Genomic DNA, 22,965 nt, shown 5'->3' with positions numbered 1-22,965 from the left:
ACAAGCTAGTGTTAGAGGCAATTTTTGCTTTTGTTAATCAGAAGTCAGAAGTCAGAAAGTCAGAATTATAATTGTATAATAAATAAAAAGAAAACAAATAGATAGAATGCAAAAAAGATTAGAGAAGCAAGTGTTAGTTTTTTTTTAAAGAAAACAAGCAGTTAGTAAATAAATAGAGTGCAAGTCTAAAAGAGGCAAGTTTTTATTTTATTTTATAAAGAATAGAATTAGAATAGAGAGTGCTAGAGTTAGAGGGTCAGATAAAGATGGAAGAGATGTGTTTTTAGCCGATTCTTGAAGATGGCTAAGGACTCAGCTGCTAGGATTGAGTTGGGCAGGTCATTCCACCAGGAGGGAACGTTTAATTTAAAAGTCTGAGAAAGTGATTTTGTGCTTCTTTGGGATGCACACTAAAGCGCCGTTTACTTGCAGAACGCAAGCTTCTAGAGGCACATAAGTCTGAAGAAATGAATTTAGGTAAATGGGTGCAGAGCTAGTGGTGGTTTTGTAGGCAAACATGAATGCCTTGAATTTTATGCAAGCAGCTATTGGTAGCCACAGATCACAGTTCTACAATAATATTAGGATAAGCCCAACTAAAATTATACCTAATTTATAAAAGCCATTAAACATATTCCATAATATTTGGAATTGATAAATAAGAAGATTAGGCTGTTTTTAAAGCTGGGGCTATATAGCAACAGTTTTATTATTATTTTTATTATTATTATTATTATTTTTATTATTATTATCTTGAGGTATATATATATAAATATATATACACAGCTAACCATGCGAAGTAACTAACATTTGGAGTCCAACAGTGAATAAATAAATATTTATTGTCAATCTATCGTAGGCTATATCATGCTACGAGAGTTTACCAAATCTGATAGGTTCCCTTGCATTCACTCCACCCTTTGCGTCGTGGATAGTCTCTTCTCAATGGCTGATTTATCTGGAGCCTATCCTCGTTCGATTACTGCAACCAATGGACGTTCGTGATGTCATATGAGCTTTTGCGTACACGCCCCAACAGATCATGCGCAAAGCATTTCGGTACTTGAAGTTTAAAATGAAGCCTTCAGACTGAAACAAATAAACGAAAAAACTACAATATGAGGTACGCCTTCACTCTTATGGGCCGTCTTGACTTTTCATACTGCAGGTGAAATAAAAGCACAGCACACACAAATGTGTGTGATAGTAGTATGAGCAAGGACAGATTCGTAATGGTAAGTTAAAGTAAACCTTACTTGATAAAAGTGTACCATGAATCGTCTAATCTCAAAAACGAATGTTAATGCTGCTTAGCTAAGCTTAAGCTTATGCGATCATGTTTACATTGTTAATGTGTGATCGTGGTAAGTAATATTCCTCCTGTTATTTCCTAAAATGGGATATAATGAATTTAGCAGTGTTCCTTAAAAAGCTGTCACGTACTGTAATAGCAGGCATGCTAAATCAGGCTTTTACTACTGATTAAACCCAATGCATTAGCACTGTTACGTTACGCGGTCTGCAGATTTTTATGTACAGTATGTATTTTCAATTTAGGACAATATTTTATTTCCATATTTTCCAAGTGATACACTAATCCCAATCAAAATGTCAAATGTTTGCCTGTTTCTGATTTATGTCTCTGTCATCACACTATATTTGTGTGCTTCTTAACTTAAGGGCGACAGCAGTAGTAACGGTGTCCAGCAGAAAGGCAAGATGTTGTCAGATGCGCAGCTCTTTGATTTGGAGTTTGAAAAGCTGGTGTCTGAACTTACAGAGCAGGACTTCACTGATCCATTTCTCACTGATGCGCTCAACAGACTCAGAGAGGTAGAGCAAACCTCTCACAGCCTGTTTGGGGTGATGAAATCCACATGAAGACAAATAGTGAAGATGGCACACAAATTATTTGCAGTTTAAAACTCTAGAACAGATCTGAAACCATTCTGAAACAACGCTCTATTTAATTAATTTTATTATTTGTCAGTTTGGCTTTTCTTTTGTATTTAAGTATAATTTTTTTTTTAGGTGCTTCGGTACAATGCTCCTGGAGGCAAGAGAAACCGAGGCTTGTCTGTGATTGGTTCGCTACGGGAGCTGGTCTCTCCTTCTGAACTGCCACCTGATGAAGTTCACAGAGCCCTTTTGGTTGGATGGTGCATTGAACTGGTGTGCGAAATGAATACTTTTCATTGACCTTCAACGGTTACTGACAATGCAAGTAGGCTCGCTCACTGGTGACCAAGATGATTTTTGAATAAATTATTTCAAATGCAGTTTGTCATAGTTTATCATCGCACAAAAATCTGAAATAAATATGAAATAATCCACACATAAGATGAAGTCAACATATTATCTTGGATGAAGCCCATTTGCTTTTAGTAGCCTATACATTTACTCTAACTTTACATAGAGATTGACAGAGGAAATAAACCAAACGTTTTGTTTTCTCCCCAGCTTCAGGCCTTTTTCTTGGTGGCTGATGACATTATGGATGCATCCCAGACAAGGAGGGGTCAACCCTGTTGGTATAAGAAGGTAATTGATTGATTAATTTATGCTTGTTTTGAGATATGTGCTGATAATGCATGATGATGAGTGTGTATTGGTAAACAAATGTGTACATTGACTGGATATGTTATAATTATAGTAGTCAATTTAGTTTCATCCATTGAAGAAGAACCTTTTTTAAAACCAGTTATCTAGTCATCCTATTACACATTATGAAAATATAGCGATTTTATAGCAATGTAACATTTTGTTCTCTTGATATTAAGCTTGGGTAAGTCTACTAATAAAAAATAAAAAAAATAATAGTTGCTGTTGTTGTTTATTATTATATTTTTACTGTTAATATTTAAGTTTGTAGAGATTCAGGGATGGACAATTATTTTAATTTACAATAGTTGTATATGAGGAATAAGTATTATATCATTAAGTTTATCTTTATTATATTATATTAGTTTATATCAGTTGTGTGGAATATTTAATGTCAGTGTGAATCTATGTTCTTTTTCTATTTGTCAGGAAGGCATTGGTCTGGATGCCATTAATGATGCTTTTCTCCTGGAGGGGGCGATCTACCGCCTTCTTCGCAGAAATTGCAGAGGACAGTGCTACTATGTCCATCTGCTCGAGCTTTTTACTGAGGTAACACACCCAAAAGCGTCATTACTCTGTTACAGCACAGTACCACATGTGGGCACATTTTGACTTATTATTGCTCACTGGCAGCTTGTTCATAAAAATGTACAGACTGTTAGGCACTTTCTATTGTTTAATAGCAGTGTTTCCCCTGCCATTATATTAGGGGGGCGGCCCCCCCCAACGGCACTCCCTGCCCCCCTTGAAGGTCAAGTTAATTTTATTTAATTATATTTTCTCTATAGCGCCAGATCACAACAGAAGTCATTTAAAGTAACCTTTACGATAGAACATGTCTATACCTTGTTTTTTTTTTTATTAAACAAACTAAATAGGCTTATGTTTTTTTATCTTATTTACACGACGGCATGTCATTTCGGTCTCTACGTTATGGTCGCGCTTTCTGTATCACGCACAGCGGAGTTCCGCCTCGATGCGCGCGCGCACACACAAGTGAGCACACTCCCACTCCCACTAGTATTTGTAAATATTATGCCGCAAAACGACTATTTAAATATGAATTATGCGTGTCTCTGTGTTAATGAATGGCGCAGACGTGCGGTTTTGTTTACCACTCGTACTGAAGCGCGCGTGATGCTTGCGGTGATTTTAAAGTCTGCCATCTCACTAACGAGGACATAAATACATGAACAATAAACATGCAATTTTTGTTAAACTTTTAATAAATTGATGTTAAATTGTTTAAGTTTCATGATTTTAATTAATTAGACATGATTTTTTATTAATACAGTTTAATTTAACCATTAAAAAGGAGTCCAGAAAAGCCCCCCCCAAAAGCTGTAAACCTAGGGGAAACACTAAATAGATACTGATGTATGTGCACTTCTTAAACCTGAATCTTTTTTCTTCAAGACCTCTTTCCAGACAGAGCTGGGTCAAGCTCTAGATCTGATGACGGCACCTCCACACAAAATTGACCTTGATCGCTTCACCATGGAGAGGTGAGATGGGTCTCAGCTTAAACGAAATGAAACCTTTCAAAAGAAAATACTATTTGCCCAATCGCTGACTGATTTACAGTGTATTTGCCATAGGTACAAAGCCATTGTGAAATACAAGACTGCATTCTACTCCTTTTATCTCCCTGTGGCTGCAGCCATGTACATGGTGAGTTTTGTACACAGTACGTATCTTTTATTTTATTTTTTTATGAAATCTAAATAATTATTTTTGCAATCATTTTTTTATTGATTACAGGCAGGGATTGAAAATGAGACTGAACACAACAATGCTAAAACTATTTTACTTGAGATGGGAGAGTTCTTTCAGATACAGGTATAATAATATTATAATAAAGCAACACTTTTGAAGCCTGGTATCCTTAATGCTATCAGATCTTCTCTGGTTGTAATTTTGTACCAAAGCATTCAGAACATGTTTGTCATTGACAGGATGACTACTTGGATTGTTATGGTGACCCTGCAGTTACTGGAAAGATTGGCACAGATATCCAGGACAACAAATGCAGCTGGCTGGTGGTGACCGCACTGGGCATCATGACACCTGAACAGAGGGCAGAACTCGAGGTGAGAAAATGTGGGACAGTTTCTAAAGGGAAATACCGGCAGAAAGCAACAGACAAACGTGGTAGAGTTAACAGATTTTCCCTCTTTCTCTCAGGCATGTTATGGACGTAGTGATGCTGAAAGTGTTGAACGGGTCAAAGCTTTGTATGATAGTCTGGAAATGCCTATTCGATACCATCAACATGAGGAGGAGAGCTATCGCCTCCTTCAAAAACTCATCCAGCTTCATGCCAAGAATCTGCCTCATGCTGTTTTTCTTAATTTTGCCAAGAAAATATATAAGAGAAACAAATAAGGTGTGGTTCAGAGAAATGAAAGGACACGAATGGAGTTCAGTAATTTTAGGCACGCAGACTTTTGTCAAATAAATATGCAGTGAGGGATTTTATTTTAGTGGTTGAATAAATATGGAAACGGTAGGTTTTATCTGCACTTTAAATATACTGTCAAGAGTTTAGTTATTTGTCATAATTATTTGTGTTTTCCCTCTGTTATTCTTGCAGAAAAAATTACAATATGCTAATCAGAGGTCTACCACAAATAGCACACATAAACAACACCTGGCAGTGTTTCACTTGGGGTATATACAGTCAGAGGTGTAAAGAGTACCTAAAAACCATACTTGAGTAAAAGTACAGATACCTTACAATGAAAATTACTCCACTACACATTACAAGTCACCAATTCCAAAACAATTTGAATAAAAGTCTTAGAGTATCTGATTTTAACAGTACTTAAGTATTTTACTTATACTAAATATAGGCTCAAAGATGCACTAGTCAAAGAGACACACCAGTGAAAAACTGTAACGTTGTGGAGAAGCTGCGGAAAACAGGCAGAGGCAAGGATCTATGTGCTGGTATTTCATGGAAAAACTAGAACAAACAATAAGGCAAAAACCAAAGGGAACAAAGAACAGAATGACTGGCAAACAGACAACAATTACATTCAACAACTCACAAGGAACTCAAGAAAAACTAGGGCTATATATATAACAAGCTTAACAAGACAAACCTGGGGAGACTAATCAAGGGGAACCAATGAACAAACTGACTACAAACACCACGGGAGACAGGAAGTGACATAAAAGTCCAGGGCAAGGCACAGAGAGCATGAAACAAAAACAAGAAAGAGTTGATTTGTGAGGAGAGCAATCACGTTTATTTTCTAAAACCAAAATAAAACTGAACACCTCACCCAAAAAGATACTTAAGTACAGTAACTAATTACATTTACTCCAATACTTTACACCTCTGTATACAGTATGTAAAAACCATATATTTTCATCAGGTTTTTGGATTGCATTTTCAATGTCTTTGGGTAAATGAGAGAAAAATGGAAAAAAGAAGAAGGTGTATTGAATAAAATAAATATTTACAAAAGAAAATATTTCTGAGAATGAGAACCAACAAACTGCTGATCAGATGCAATCCCAGTGAATAGATGCACATATTCCTTAAAAATCTGATTCCTTAAGTATTTAATAATAAGACCAGTGTTGGGGAAAGTTACTGTTAAAAGTAATGCATTACAATATTGCTGATTTCTCAACATGGGGACAGGAGAGCTGTCAATCAACAAATTGGAAAAAAAAGTAACTTGCTTTACTTATTTGAAAAAGTAACTCAGATTTTCTCTTGTAAATTAAAAAGTAATGCGTTACTTTACTAGTTACTTGAAAAAAGTCGTCTGATTATGTAACTCGCGTTACTTGTAATGCGTTATACCCCCAACACTGAATAAGACAAATAAGCAAAGAAAACCTAGATAAAATATCTGCCCATGCAGAACACAGTGACACTTTCAGGATCCTTTTTTGTGAAACCTGTCACGTTAGGTTGTACTGTACATTATACACAATACCAGAATGTCTGTCTCACCTATCCGGTGATTCATCAATCGCCATAATTGCTGTAAATTTGGATTATAGAAAGACGAGCAATGTGCTTTTAATAAAGAAATTTGATCAACATTCTTTTACCATGCACTTTTTGTGTGAGGAGGTGTTTGAATGAGTGTGTGCAAGAGAAGTTTTGCAGGCTCGCTGCTCTCGGTTTGGTCCGAGCAGAGCAGAGATGCTGCTGAGGGGTGTGGTCTCGAGGATGGGATGAGAGCAGAGAGGAGGGGAGGGGAAGGGAAGGGTGGATGACGGAGCGATAGACAGGAGGAAAGAGAAGAACGGCGTATAATAATTTCAGAGTCATGGCTTGTGCAATGGAATAGAGATCGAGATCAAGACGAACGCGTCCTTTATATCCTTCTGGAAATTAGGTAATTTTGTTCGTATTACATTTTGTCTGCTGGATTTTGTGCGTTTTGTTTTATTGCCGGATTTTGCTGATGAATCTGTTGTTTTGTTTATAAGGTAAGGTATTCGAAGATATATCAAAAACCGATACGACCTTAATGTGAAATTATTGATACAGATCCAAGTCTACAGAGGAGGCGTCATCACAACTCGTATGTCATCACATCTTATTAGATCATTTAAATACTCTCTATACATATTTAATATATTAGCCACCAAATAAATAATACACAACGGCGTCTTAGATTACGTGATGTTCAAATATTATATTTATATCAATCATGAGTTTATTTACTAAACGCGCGCTAGGCCTAGATTTACATCCTCTGTATCCAAGGACATTGGGCGCAAGCAGTGCATTGCCCACGGTGTTGTTCATGAAGAGCAAAAACAGCGTTCATTGCTATGATTTTCTGCTCCACATGCCTCTTGCAGAGAAAAGGCACATATTTTGTATAGTAGAATATAGAGATTTCTGGATACGTTAAGGACGTGTTGATTTGCTTATACGTAGGCTATAATAATGTTCTCTCTCTTATGGGTGTGAGAATATTTTTACGTAGAGTATTCTCTAAATAATGTACAAATTTCCCAAGTAAATACAAATGTGTTCTTATCTGAGGTCATCATGGCTTGGTTAAGTGCATTAAAAGACTGAGAAGATGCCAAGCTCTGAATATAACTGTTAGTTGGCATATATTAAGTAGCCATTTTTTCTTTACTCTTACAAGTAATATTTTAATAATACTGAAATAATATGCCTAAATGAAATACTGTTATATATAGCATTATTATTGAAATTATTATTAATATAATTATTATTCAAATTGTATATTGTTTATTAGAAAAACAATTGAATATTAGTACTGAGCGTCCAAGCAGTTTCTTTATAAAAGCTGGTATGTACAATAGGTACACATGTTTCAGTAATATAGTGCATACATTTAGTGTATATATACAGTGAATAGTGTATACATTGTTATGCGCTGAGAAACTGGAAATACTATTGATGTTCAATATCAGTCCAGGAGAAGCAGAGAAGTGCTACTTTATGCAATTTACCAAGTGATGTTAACATTTGTTTTGTCCAATTTCTCAAAGTGGTCAATTTTTGTGTTTCTAAACAAAATCTGTCTTTCTTGATATTTCAGGTACTAACTAGATACAAGATGTGACCCCATATGTTTACAAACCCCTTAGAAAAACACCAGAATAATAATAAGGACATAAAAACTATTCCACCATGCACCCCTCCTCTCGTCCCTCTGTGCCCCCACGGTCCCGCAGGTTTGACAATAGACGCAGAGAGGTAAAACCAAGCCAAGGGGCTAAGAGGGAGGACAAAATCATGAACATGGCATCTTCATCCCCTCGTCGTGGCACTCGAGGACCACCTGAGTCTTCCAGGTTAAAGGGCCCTGGTCAAGGTGCACGAGCCCCTGTGGTTCAATCCAAACTGGTGCGGCCACAGAAGAATGGTGCTCACGCAATACCAGCAATCTCAAAACCAAAAAGTGGACACACTGTTTCAAACCTAGTCCCAGCTGTGGATCCAAACTGTAATGAGCCCAGCCTACCTTGTCTGTGTTGTGATGGCCATTCACCTCAGGATATCAACAGCCTTTTTAATCATAACCATAACAACAATAACACTGTAAACATCAGGCAACAAATGAAGCTGCCACCGAGCCAGAAGTAAAACAACCTCATGTCATCCCAGTGGAGGAGAGAGAGGAGGAAAATGGCAGTGTGGATGAAAAAGAGGGTGGTCAGCGCAAAAACGATGACTGTAGTGTAAATGTGATTGCTAATGTTGATGAGAATGGCAACGGCAATTGTAATGGTGAAGATGGTGAAGATGATGACGATGAAGATGATGATACTCTTGTCCCTTCTTGCTGCAACTGTCCAGAATCCATGCTGGACTTCTCCCTCACATCTTCTACCTCATCTTCATCCACATCCATCAGCAGCTGCTCAGATCTGGAGTGTGACTGCCCTGATACATTTTCATTGTCATCACAGGACCAAGAGGCAACTGAATGCTATCCATCGTCTCGTTCCCCGGACTCCAACGGCCCTGCCTTTCAGTCCAGTGTCTTACCATTGGATCTCAACACTTCTGCAAGATCGCCTTGCTCTTCTGATGAAGGCTATCCCTCAGCCCCGTGCTCTCCGTCCTCTGACTATATAGACAGCAAGGGATCAGAAGAAGGAAAATGTCTTAAAGTGGATCTCCTCCATTTTTTAGACTCCATAGAAGAGTTGGGAAAAATGGATCTGTTCTACCGCATTGTTAGGCTGGCACGCTGGGAACTGGATGGTGAGCTGATTGTCAGAGATAGATTGGATCACCAGAAGAAGCTTCAGAGGGTTAACAAAGAGGTAAAGTTGGCTTATCTTGTGAAGCTTCAAGAGGAAGGATTAGACTTTGACGATGAGGATATCACTGGAGTTTTGGATGAAATGGGCAACATTGAAATTCCATGGAAGTTGTATAAAAGCAACAAATCAAGTGAATCCCAGGAATTTTCTGATGCAGGGGTAGATCTGACAGCTCCTTCTGACCTTGATGAAACTCCTGCCTCTGATTTACTTTCTCCATCACCATCAGATCCTCCTCCTCGGCCCCCGAAACCTCCAACGAGGCATGTGAGTGCCCATCCAGAATCACACACTTACGAGAACATCAGCGGACAACATGTCTTCTCAGTCTCATCCACCAATGATGTTACAAGTATCCCTGTCCCTGCCTTGCCTGTGCTGTCATCCTCACCCCCACCCCTGAAACCACCTGCCCTTCCTCCACCTCCATCACAGCCTGTGCCCTACTTCACCCTAAATACAGACAGACCTGCTCTCACCTCCCCCACACCACCAATTCCTCCTCCAAGAAGACGTCATAAAGCCCGTCTAGAGGCTCAGAGACTTGCTGAGCTTGAAAGAGAAAAGACTCCTCTATCCCTTCCACCGCCAACATCCAGACCTCCTCCATTGCCACCTCCACCTGCGATGTCCTCTCCTCCAGCTATTCCACCTCCACCATCACTCCTGCCACCTCCATCTTTTCATGCTCTGGATGTGGAAATCCGAAAGTTGCTTGCACTAGCAGGCCTCACCCAAGCTGAATTGCTCAAATTTAGTCCCGAGTTGGGTGTCTGTGTAGATGTTGTCCTGGAGAATGAGCAACAGCTGATGTCTGATGTCTCTCAGTTTGGAGAAATCAGTGTAAACAGGACACACAAGGAAGAAGGTGTAGATAAGCGGTATTCCAGATTGAGAGAAGAATTTGGGAAAGACAGGTCTACAGGTGTAAAGGAATTAGATACTCTCAGTGAAAAGGAGGTTTCTAAAGATGAACAGAAGGAAGCAAACAGGACAACATCCTTCACAGAAATGGCAAGACGACGTAAGAGAAATGGTGGACACTGTAATCATAGCTGCAGCTGTGGTTTAGGATCCAATGTTAGCCTATCTCCCAACTCATATTACAGCACTGATCGTAGCAGTACAAACATCCCGAATGTTAGCTTTGGGAGTTTTGATTATTCTTCAATGATTTCAGATACCCCTCCTCCTCCACCTCCACGACCATTGCCCCCTTGTCCACCAATTGCCTCCAGTCCTTCTGAACTTCTTCCTCTCAAGCCATGCACTCTACCTTCCAATGCATCTCGCCCTGACAGATTTGACTGGCTGATAGCCTTCACCCCAGATACAGAGTCGCCACCTCTTGAGATGCGAAAATTGTCGAATGATGCCATGTTGCAAAAAGACCCAACTTCAACTTCAGGCTCAAAAGTCACAACTTTTAAAGAGTTACGCAACAGAAGTAAACAGAGCTACCCACCAGCTCATATTGAACCAGAACCTGATCCAACTGTTATCACCCCAGAGCCTGATTTCCTGTACAACCTCAAATGGAGAAGAGAAAAGATTGACGGGGATGGCTGGGAATATACTTCCCAAGCACAAGCCTCATTTCTTCTGCCACCACCCACTCCTGCCTCATTGTCCCTCTTTAGGGAAATGTGCCGCCTGAATAAACAAGAAGATTGCCCAGCAGAACCCAAAGTGTCCCAACAAATTGGCTGTTCAGTAAGTGAAGGCAGCCTAAGGACTATTTGGGATGAAAGAGATAAAGCTGTTCACACCAAGAATATGGATGATGAAGATAAAGTGGAAGTTAGGGGAATGGCAGATGGAGCATGGACTTTGGAAACCAGGACAACAGGTAAAGTTGTATTTCATAAATATAGTTGTTTCTCTGACCTGTTTTGTCTTAGAGAGTTCATCCACACAATAAAACAGTGCAAATTCAGTGGAATAGGAGAAAGTAAAAGAACAGCAGTCTGATGACATGGAAAGTGGTGAGCCAAGATGAGAGTCACGCAGGCAGATGGGCAGATGAATCAGCAGAGCAAGACTGGAGGGAATTTCAGAATGCAGCAGGCTTAATGCTGTGTTGTTTCTCATGATGTCACAAAGCTTTTTAATTATTCATCCTCAGCAGGCTAATTCCCTTTTTATCTCATCCTCTCTTCCTTTGCCCTGGCTGGCACACATTATATATCATACTTTTCACTTTTTCCTATTTTTCAGTCAGTAGTATTAAAGTCTAGTTTTAAATTGACTTTTGAAGTGAAGTCAAATGCACTGACATTTCAAAACTTTAAAATTATATTACTATCACAAATATTGTCTCATACAAAAGTCATGATGCACACCCACACCTCTCTCCCTCTCTCCTCCACCTTGCTTTGTCATTTTTCTGACATGCCTTGTTGTCTCCTATTATTAAATTGATACTCCTATGCTTGTTATTCTCTCATCTCATTATTTTCAATTTGCCATTTCTCTTTTGCTCTGCTCCTTTCTGCACTATTTATCTGCCAAATGGAAAAGGCAAATTTGCTTGGATCAGGTTACTTCACTTTTGACTTCAGATATAAATGGCCTCTAATGTGCCTGTAAATTGAGTAGCAAATACATTTGAGGGAGTCCTCATTTTTGTTTACAAGTTTAACACATCATACAACTCTGCTAACCCATGCTTTGGCGATATTAAAAAGTAAAAATTACAAAAGTACTATTCATCTTATTCATGGATATTCGTATTCATGAATTTAACTTTGGTGTTTAGATCTTCAAGTTGTGTATATCTGTTTTAGTTTGTGTTATTAAATTGCTGTTTAGTGAATCTTTACACCCTTCATCACTCACATTTCTGGCTGTGTCAGTTAGCTCAAGAACATGACCTTATGCCTTTAAGTGTAAAAAAGGTGTGACTCAGACCTTTACACCAATCACAATACAGCAACAGGGAAACAGGAAGTGCTGAGTTAAACTGACTTCGTATGAGAGAGGGAGATATCTGGCAAGCAAAAGGTAAAGTAGAATGGTTTTTATGTGTGTAAATCATAATTCTCTAGAGATATGTACTGTATGATGAAAATGTACACTTTTTGACTGAATGGGATTCAATTGGATGGTTCAATTTTATAACACTTAATCAGCATAATCCATTGAAATGCAACATGCAATCTATTATATCAGAAGGTGAATGCCAGTGTTCTAGATACGAAAGACTTATTTTCAAGACGGTTAGGCCTTGTAGCTTGTCTTTCAAGGCAAAGTTGCCATTGTAGGTGAAACGTGATCCTAGTGCAGATCCTAGAGAGAAATTGCTTTCCTGCAAACGGTCGAATTTTGAGGGATCATCAGATAAAGTGCTATTAGGTTCTGCACACTATATACTAAAAATTGTGTGTGTGTTTGTTTGTGTTTTAGTAGTTAAAAAACAGCACAGAAAAGATACAAAGGTGTGGCACTCAAAGTACTCTGTACAGTTATAAGAAGGAAATTTTGAGTACTTGACTGATTAGTTTTTATGGATTTGTATTTACTATTATGTTATTTACTATTAACCTATTTAGGCAAAAATAGTTAGGCTTTCACTTTTTCAAATTGTTTTGAATGTTCTGACCTATGAAACACCATGAGCGGCATAAAATGTGCTGTCCAGATAAAATGTATTAGTATGATCTAAATTCACATCTTTAGACAATGAATTATATACATATTTTCCCCATGCACTGTGGCATGTTGTGCTGTGTTCTAGTGTTTGTATGATTATTGTAACATAAAATACTCTTTACATACAGCATATTGAATGTTTGAAGGAGTTCTCTATCATTTGTTTCATCATATCTAAGTGCATTCTCTCTTCTTCTAAATGACACTAACATTTTTCCATTCTCTCTTTTTCTCCCTCTTTCTTCACTGTTTGCTGTTTTACCATTCTGCCCATCCTTTCAATTCTGAATCTCCTCCATTGTTATAATCTCATAATTATTCCCATAATAACTGTAAAAGTGTCCTCACCTCCCTTGTCCCTCTCCTCGACTTCACCTTATTACCTGCACTCTGCTCCCCTGTCACAAGCCTCACAGTTTTACCACACTGACACTAACAGGGATCGTGCCGTGACCCGTTGTGAGGGTTCCATAAACATCTCAAACCCGTTATGCATAAATTCCACTTTTGACTGCATCAAAGATGACTATACTGACTCCCTGTACTGTGCTGGCCCAGAAAACAATACGTTTTTGTTCTGTAAACAAGAGAATGATCTCAATGGTAACATGGATTCTCTGTACCACCGCTGTAATCATGCTGACAGCTTCCTAGACTGTGGGCATGATCCTGACAGCACAAGAAACAGCTTCTGTCTACATAACAGTAGAGTAGATTCAATCAGAAATGATGATTCACTTTACAGTGATGCCAGATACACAAGAAGTAGCCTGAAGCTGTTCACTGACCCTGAACCACCAACTGACATTAACACTCTCACTGAGGGTGACATAACGCCATACAAAAACATTGATATGCAAACTTACATAACTATGCGAAACCTCAAAAATCGGAGCTATGTGAACAAAAACAGTTATAAAGATGCCAACTTGCTGTTTGATTTGAACTCAGACAACATTGATGACTCAAAACCACAAATCAACCCGTTTTTGGACCAAAACCGCAATGAAAACACAACACAGAACAAACAGCATCTTGTATCTTTCCCTGCTTACTACCTTTATCACCCCAAAAACTGCCCCTTGCATAAAGGCGCCCCCCCACGGCTGTCCCCTGTTGGAGCGATCTCACCTCCCCATAGGTCCGGGCCTCCAGTTCCAGGCACAGATGTTGCCCGTCTCTGTTCACCCCTGTTCCCTCGCAGTCACACCCTTCCTGCCCTTGCCGCCCCCCTTTACTACCCTTATCTGTACACTCCCCCTGATCAAGCCCCTCTGCGGGAGCCATCGGTCCCCATACTTCACTCTCAGCAGAGTCCACCACCGCTCGCTTTGAGTAAGAGATCAGTGCATTCTCATTTCTCTCACTTTCCTCCACTTCTTTCCACTTTCTTTGATTGTAAAGCACCATGTCTGTTTGTCGTTGTGTCTCCTCCATTCATATCCTGTGGATATTGTAGCACTGTCTGTGTCTGTGACAGTGTGAAATATGTGGTTGTCTCTGTTGCATGATGGCATCAGACCTGTTTCTTAAAAATTATAATATGTGGTTTATTTTTTATTTTATTTTTTTGCTGTTCAACTGTTAGTGTTAATTGTTGTTTGCTTGAAATTTTTGATTATAAATTATGTAAGTTAATTATTTTTCTATAAATATACCTATTGCTCTTTTAAACTTTTTGAAAATTTCTTTGTGTTTACGAGTGTACAATTTTTTAATTTTAATGTATTATTTTATATAAATATGCTTATTGCTCTTATTTAACCTTTTTTTCTTTATGGCTATGCTTTTTTTATTTTATTTTATTTTTCACCCCTGACACTTACAATATATTTTTGTTGATTTTAAAGGCATTAGTGTTTATTTTTTATGCTGCTCAGCATGTTTTGCTTTTGCACGTGACAAACCCAAATATGACTGAAATGAATAAATATCTTTCATCATTTATTCATTAATATTTGTATCGGATCTTTACACGTTCCTCACGAGCTGCTGTCATGTACTGCACTGGATTGGCTCAAGATCAACTGTAATACATTATCTTCTGTTAATCGAGTTTCTATCCCCACCCTGCTGTCTTTCCCTCCTAATAGCTGTTCGTAGCTTCTCATTTGCTGGCTCTGAGCAGAAGAACGTCACCTGGATGGGAGAAGATGTGAGGCCCTCACTGAGTGCTGAAGGGCTGTCTTCTGCCTGCCTGCAAGAAAAGAAAAGTAATACAGAATAGTATACCTCACAAATTGTTGGTCCACATTTGTTTTTATTTTGCTTTTGTAAATAACTGTTGACATTTTATGTGTTTTGTCTCACAGCTCTTGTCAATTCAGTAAGTGTGGCAGTGGAAGCCATTTTGGCTCAGTTCGGTTTGTCCAGGACTGTTGTACAGAAGGTCAGTTTTGTTTGTTCTCAAACTTGGCATTTTAACTCCACTTTAGTTTAATATAAACATTCCCACAGAAAAGAAAAATTGAACATTAATAGAATTAGTAAATCATACCTGTTTTTCCCTCTCTCTCCATGCAACTTCCATGCACTTGGCTTATCTCTTCCTTTTTCTTTCTCCAGTTTCACTCAGTAGATAAGGTACTTCAGTGTTCATAAACATGAGCTTTGCGAATAACTTATTTTCACACTAAGCTCATGCACCTTTCACCTCTTTTTCATATTCCACCTATTTTCACCTATTTTCATATTCCCTCTTTTCTACCTCTTTTATTTATTTTAAACACTTTATATACCCTATATCTTTTCTCCATTGCTTTGCACATTTTTTTTTATTTTCCTCTCCGTCTCTCTCCCCCTCTTGTCTGCCTATCTCCCATTGCCCTTTTTTTGATCTCTGTTGACAGACTCTTTCTGGAGACAGCCGTGTAAATCCCTCTCTTGGTCGTCTGGTACTGCAGTGCCTTTGCCCAGCCCTGCGCAACCTGCTCTCTGATGGATTCAAGCCCCACCAGAGTGACCTCATTGCAGGCAGAAGGCCAAATTCACCCTGGGGATTGGTTCAGGCCTCCACCAAACCAGGTATATTACATCTGGACCTGGCATACAAGACAATTACCTTCATTAAATATCTCATTTTATATTCTACCTCTCTTTTTCTCTCTCTCCATCTCTCATCCTCACACTTGTTTCGGTCTTTTATTTTCTGGCACCGTGAATCCCTGCAGAATTGACTCACCCGTCTCTGTCATACTTCCAATCTTTAAATATTCCTTGGATTTCTCTCTGAGTAGCATTTCCATAGTCTCATGTTTCCTGTAGCATTATCATGATTTCAATACTTTGTTCACCATGGTACACATTCATTCTGTTGCCTTTCCTAGCATTTAAAAATAATCAATCATTTGCTTGTGACTTACGTGGATCTTTTAAAAATCGTCATTTATTGTGGTCCTTTAGGCCTGAGCACACAGGCTTTGCACAGCCTCCAGACTAAAGTAGCAGGGCTTCCTCAGCTTAGGCAGAGCAGACACAAGTTCAACGCATTCCTGTTTGGCCTTCTCAAGTAAGCCAGAACTTTCCTCAGTCCAAACAATGGTTTTATTGACGATATATTGATTGTCCCTCTTTTTATTCTCCATTGATTTATTCTTTTCTTCTACTAATCTGTCATGCAGTGTCAAGCTCCTGGATTACTGGCTTTCACATCTGCAGTCCTGCAGTGGTAAGTGTTCATATTTATTGTTGTTCTCCAATGGTCCTTGCTGGAAGCTAGTTTTTGGAACAATGGCAGCTAGTGGACCATCTTGAACTGGCAACAAACCAGTTAACAAGTAGTATAACCAGCTTCAGGTGATCGAGCAATTTTTTAAAAACATGGTGGGTGGTCGATCAGCTTAAACTCTCTAATGACCAGATTAGATCAGCTACCATGTTGCAAAACACATTTATCAGCCCAAGCTGGATTTTACAACATAGATTGAGCAATATCAAACTCAACTTTCCCATGACTGCTTTCAATCTTAAATTGAATAGTAACAAACAAAATAGTAACAAAATTTGTATGTATAATACATGTAAAAGTCATGCGATCCTTTGAACCCAAGTAGTTTTTTTTTTTGTTTTTGGTAAAGCTTTTAGCATCAATCAAAATGGGCTCTAAAAAAACAGCAAGACTCCTGAATTACCTGTTGAGTAAAACCAAATGACTAAAATGCCCTTTTCCATTACGCAATAAAATGTAATTATATAGGTTTATTTGATAACAAATAATTGATAGAATTTATCAAGCATCACAGTGGTACATCTATTTTAACCAGTGATGCTGTTTAATTTTTATATTTTATTAATTTAAAAAAATCTATCAATATAAATGACCTCATTTATCAGAATCAGAATCAGAATGAGATTTATTGCCAGGTATGTTTACATCGCTGGAAGTGAACTGAGTCCTTATTTTTTCAGAATAATTCCTCTTTGCCACTCTGATCTCCTTTTCCAGTGTGTATTTAGCCTGTTTATACAAGACATTATTCCCCTTCCTGTGAGGGGAATAATTTATTTTTCTTATCGTAATTTTTACCTTTGTCTTTTCATTTTCCTCACTCCCGCAGATGTGTTGGAGACATATTACCGGCCCACTTCCTTCATGCGTCTGTCACTAACTTCTTGCCAGCCTCTTTTTGAGGAGCTTCTCCTCCTACTGCAGCCTCTCTCTCTTCTGACCTTTAACCTCGACCTGCTGTTTCAGCATCACCACTTTGACCCCTCCTCCCCAACTCTTACCCCTGCCAGTCACACATCTGAGATATATAGCCCACCAAATGAAGACTTCAGCTTCCACTTATCACCCAAGGGGCTTTTCCAAGGAGGTCGTCTTGGAAGCGTGTTAGAGCAAGACCATGGCAGTTTGGGTTTAGACACCAATCCTAATTCAGGTCTCACGAGTCACGTTCTTGATGTGTCAGCCTATCGCAGTCCAATTTCGCTGTCATCAGACGTCACCAAGGAGGAAGCCAATCCGCCATTATCATGGTTTAAAGGGAATGACATCTCCATACCTCTTAATGCGGGAAGCATTTCCCAGCAGGCAGGCCAGGCTCTTCAGCAAGGCTGGGGGGCAGTAATGCGTTTGGGGGAGCGTTTAGGGCAGAACTTTGGATTGGCCACCACCACAGAGGATGTTAAAGGTCCAAACTCACCAGACGACTTCAAGACTGGATTCTCACTGAATCTAAAAAGTCCCGATGAAAACAGGCAGCAACCAAGAGACGACCTTTTCTTGAGGGATAGTGGAGCTGCTGTTCCCTGGGGTCTGGGACGGCTATTTGGAGCTTCTAAGAGCCCCAACAACCAACCAACAAGCAGGTTTGATTATGTTTTTTTAAATGTCAGTTTAGTATATTTCAGATTTGTTAGGTTTATTTATGTGACGTATCTTTTTATCCTCTTTCATACTGTAGGTGCCCATCTCAGTGGCTCTCGCCAGGCGTATCCGTCCTTTCCCGCTTAGTTAATCTTGGCCAGGGTTCTCCACCTGAGAAGAGAGAGCCCCAGAGAAGCAAAGATAAGGAGGAAGATGAAAACGAAAAGATTAATGAAACCAGAGATCAGCCAAAGCCCCTGAGGTAAAGTTTCTGTTAGATTATTCATATTCTTAACAGATTTACATTTATGCATTTTATGAGAAAAATGTTCAGACCTTTTCCAGAAAAAATAAAATGCTTTTTTAAGGGCTTGTGGTTATTTAGGTCAATGACACAATGTTAGTTTTTGTCTATTAATTTATTCAGAAAAAAAAAGTAAATAAAAAAAATCTAAAATAAAAATTAATTTATACATGCAATGGCTTGAATACATTTCTTACATTTTTTTTATTTAAATGTATTTGTTTATTTATGTATTTATTTATTTATTTGCAAAACACACATTTCTGAAATAAAATCCATAAATATTCATTAGGGTATAAAGTAGAAAATGTCAGGCTAAAGCAGCTGTCCTTATGTCAAATTGAAGTAAAAAAGCCTCATTAAAAGAATTATATTATTGAAAAGAAAATCTTATTTAGAAGTTTGGCGATCTTTATTATTTCGTAGAAAAAAATATTTTAGCAAAACCACTTTACGGCTTATAATATTTGAAAATAGTTTTGTAAACTTAATCAAAGTCATGCAAGCCAACAAGCATCCCGAAAAAAGAAAAAAAAAAGAAATAATATCATAGACTGGACCCTGCTGTGTGTCAAGGTCAAGAAGTCTCTTAAAATATTCAACTTTTTATGACAAGCCAAGGTTAGTTAACATTGTAAAATGTGGTGCCAAAACTGTAATAATATTTATACATTAATAATCATGATATTACAAAAAAAAAACTTTTTACTTGTAATATTTCAATTATTTTTAAGTAATTATTAATTATTATTATTTACGTGTTTATAATTATGTGTGCACTCACAAGTATACAATATGTGAGCAAAATATGCTATTAACTTTTACCACTGTTACATTGATCTTGACAGTTTAATATGTTGACCCATAAAGCAGTCTCTGAAAAGAGTCTCGGAAGCTTTTACTATCAGCAGTGTGCTGAGTCTTGTGTTCTGATTCATCAGGATGGTCAGAACTCTGTGTGACCACACAGGCACTGGAGCAGAGCTGAGCTTCAGTAAGGGGGAGGAGCTTGTTCTGTTGGGAGGCGTGGACTACGATTGGATTCGATGTCGTCAAGGTCACAAGGAAGGCCTTGTTCCCATTGGTTATGCTTCACTTATCATGTGACCTATCTTTAATTCTGCCTGTATGTTTGTGTGAAAGAATATCAGGGGTGTATAATGTATAAGGAAAAAGACCATATATAGATGTAGTTATTAGTAGCTGTGTTACGTGTTTATCTGTTTATCTCTGACCCTCGTTGCCTGGTTTGTGATGTCTGGAATATTTTCTGTGATTATATTGGAAACAAAATTACTGTATAAATCATAAATATATATATTTAGATTTTACAAAGATAGATAGACAGATAAACAAGAAATCGAAATGGGTAATGAATAAGAATCGAGTTTAACATTATTAGGTGTTGCCATAACAAACAGCTCGCCCGGAATCTTACTTAAAAAGCTCATTGTAAAATATAAAACAGCATTTCATTATCATTTTAAGTCTACTAAACAACCAATATGCATATGCGACTTAATTTCATCCGCAACTGTGTGTAAAACCCCTTGAATTTCTTATCATATCATCAGCCCAGCCATGTGTTGTAAAGTCAAGGAAGACTTCATGATTGCAAAGGCACGAGTTTTGGTTATTTTGGGGCTGCATTAGTGAATAAATGACATACTGTATTTACTCCAGTTAACTCTTTAATTTATTATACAATTAATGTTTTTGGTATTTTGTTTTATTATTATTGAGCTATTTAATAAGGAATTACTGGCTAATCAGTCTAAAAACGAACTGCTTGACAAATCAAAATAATTTATTCCTCATGATATTAATACTTTGTTGTACTAATTTGTACACCAACAATTAATAGATGAACTCTTGGTATTGCCTGAAAATGTCCTTATATACACCCTTTTATTATCTCACTTACCAGAATAAAAAGGGGGAAAAAAAACAAACATTTTGTTTGAAGACCGACATTCTTCTTCTTCTTGTTGTTATTATTGTAACTGTCAATGGTAACAGTCAAATATATTAGAGTGGTAGTGTGTAGATGATTCTTTTCTATTTCTTACCGTGTGATGGCTACTGTGGTAAGATCTGTATCACCATGAGCTTGATAGTGACTATGCATACTCTGTACTGTACTGTTTATGAGGCTTGTTGCTGGGGAAACCGTATATGATTGATAGCATTCATGATTTTCGTTGAATGGATATTCTGCATCCGAATAAAGCTTTGAATCAGGGGTTTACATACTAAACCTGCATGAATGTGTATGAATGTGTGTAGCAAATGTCAGGTAATCATCAATACAACTTCTTTGTGAGCACGGATACATTCGCTCAAAATACAAACGCTTCATGCTGAAGGAATGGGCCAGGATTTTAGTGGCTGTAGTGGGAAAGGTGGTTTGAAATAGAGCTTGCTTATTCTTGTTCATTAATTGGCCCTCTGTGTTTCTCACAGTTGAATGCTCGTGTGTAGTATGAATTTTTGTCAAGCCTCTGACTTGGCACTGCTAATCAAAAATATATTCAGACAAATGAAAGATTACTCTTGTGATGTTAGTGTGCCAGTCTGCATGGAGCACAGCTTTGCCCATCACACCACGTAATGATATGCCTTCTGGGATTATTCCAACCAATAGCAAAACATCAGTGGGCTACAGTAGCAGTAACCAGTTCACACTGATACATATATATATATATATATATATATATAAGTATGAATCTTACAACTGAAAATTAATGTATAGGATTTATGTATGTATGAGTATGTCAAGGTACAGCTGGTATAGTTTTATAATATAGTTTAGGAGAAAACACAATCTGAGATATAACTGCTTGAGAAGTCAGCTTTGTAATTGGCGTGAGCTTTAATGTCCCTGTTTTAAAAATGAAGAAAATATAATAAAATCTTATGGTTTGAGAAGCAAGCAGCAGGGGTTTGGTAAAAAAAAAAAAAAAAAATCATATTTAGACACCAAAATCATTTTGTTTCTTTATAAAGTCTGCATATATCTATTTACAGCCTTGACAACCATTCATATAAGATCGGGGAGGAAGTGGGTAAATAATGAAATTATCACGAGACTCCTATATTATCCCTGATAGGTGGAAATGGTGTTGTTACAACTCTCCTCATATTACAACCATACCCGGTCTCCCCTAACGTTCTAAATAAAACATTGACACAATGTTTCAAGATAAGAAAGAACATTCTCTCAGCCACCTTAGAAGAACATCATTGAGGCCAGAGGAGATGGAATATTTTTGTAAAACGTTCTTGTAATGTGAAATATTAACAAAGCTAGAACATTTTATCTGCAACATTTTGAGGATGTTTTGCGGATGTTGTTGAGGTAACAGACTATATAATGTTTTCAATAAAACATTGGCACAATGTTTCAAGATAACAAAGAAAGAACATTCTCACAGCCACATTAGGGGAACATTATAAGAACATCATTGAGGCCTGAGGTGGTGTAATGTTTTTTTATAAAAAGTTTTGGAATGTTCTTGTGTTTACAAAGCTACACTCTAAAAAAAAGATGGTTCTTTAAAGGTTCTTTACACGTAGAAACAGCTCTTTTTAGAACCGTATCCTCCTGAAGAACCTTTTATATGCTGAGACGGTTCTTTGCTTTAGAGTTTAGGGTTCTTTTTTCCCGCCTTTTTGTTTTCCAAATCTGTAACCGTCAAAGCCGCATCATTACTGGTTTTCTGGAGCTCAAGACAGACTTTGAACACACTCTTAAGAGGTAAATGATTAATTTCTTAAAATTTCTTAAAATTTAACTTTAAAAATGGTAACTAGTTTCATGCCAATCATGTCTTTTTCTCTTTTTAGTTTAACAGAAAATGCATGTGACCAGCTCTGTTCAGTTAAGGATGCTTACTTTCTCTTCACTAAGTAGGCCTAACAGAAATGTTGAAATAATGATCCATGATTGAATTATTTTTTTTTACGTTATGCATAAACACCCAGTCATAAATAACATTAAAGTTATCCCATGACCTTATATCTCTTTTTCTTTTAACATTATAAAGGGCTCACATACTGTCCATTTTTTCTAATTGTTTTACATAAATAACTGCACACATTATAACTCTAAACTGTGTTTCAGAAGCTGTCACATCCTACCACCTCATCATCAGCAATGAGAAACATAAAGATGGACATAAAGACATTGTGAAGATATTTCACTTGAACTTGGTCTTCATTAATTCCATATCATGTTCAGTGTCAACTGATATTTATTAATGTTTTCAGCTAATAGCAGTTGTTTGAGCCCTGTAATTTTTCCTACACTTTGCCA

General features: G+C 37.7%; 1 protein-coding gene and 1 pseudogene across 3 annotated transcripts; both read left to right on the top strand.

Moving 5' to 3' along the window:
- The first annotated feature begins 1,126 nt into the window (after positions 1 to 1,126).
- On the top strand, positions 1,127 to 5,275 carry LOC107673012 (farnesyl pyrophosphate synthase-like). Of its 3 annotated transcripts, none has more exons than XM_016466414.1 (10): positions 1,127 to 1,235; positions 1,681 to 1,833; positions 2,032 to 2,172; positions 2,461 to 2,541; positions 3,031 to 3,153; positions 4,021 to 4,109; positions 4,203 to 4,275; positions 4,366 to 4,443; positions 4,560 to 4,694; positions 4,789 to 5,275. In XM_016466414.1, the coding sequence occupies exons 1-10, from the start codon at positions 1,212 to 1,214 to the stop codon at positions 4,987 to 4,989; spliced, it is 1,098 nt and encodes a 365-aa protein (XP_016321900.1). In that variant the 5' UTR covers positions 1,127 to 1,211; the 3' UTR covers positions 4,990 to 5,275. The 3 variants fall into 3 exon arrangements, with proteins under 3 accessions (XP_016321900.1, XP_016321899.1, XP_016321901.1); XM_016466413.1 differs by having other exon boundaries at positions 1,675 to 1,833; XM_016466415.1 differs by having other exon boundaries at positions 1,192 to 1,235; positions 1,689 to 1,833.
- A 1,519-nt stretch (positions 5,276 to 6,794) lies between these two features.
- LOC107673013 (uncharacterized) lies at positions 6,795 to 21,620 on the top strand (annotated as a pseudogene).
- The last annotated feature ends 1,345 nt before the right edge of the window (positions 21,621 to 22,965 follow it).

The sequence above is a fragment of the Sinocyclocheilus anshuiensis genome, unplaced genomic scaffold (assembly GCF_001515605.1).
Source record: "Sinocyclocheilus anshuiensis isolate Anshui unplaced genomic scaffold, SAMN03320099.WGS_v1.1 scaffold248, whole genome shotgun sequence".
Taxonomy (NCBI): Eukaryota; Metazoa; Chordata; class Actinopteri; order Cypriniformes; family Cyprinidae; genus Sinocyclocheilus; species Sinocyclocheilus anshuiensis.
Note: the sequence above shows the minus strand (reverse complement) of the source record. Positions and strands in the feature narration are given on the sequence as shown.

Coding starts and splice junctions, on each gene's coding strand:
- LOC107673012 (XM_016466413.1), top strand. CDS start 1,212: ATGAGCAAGGACAGATTCGTAATG. Junction 4,110..4,202: donor GATCGCTTCACCATGGAGAG/GTGAGATGGGTC, acceptor TATTTGCCATAG/GTACAAAGCCATTGTGAAAT. Junction 4,276..4,365: donor TGGCTGCAGCCATGTACATG/GTGAGTTTTGTA, acceptor TATTGATTACAG/GCAGGGATTGAAAATGAGAC.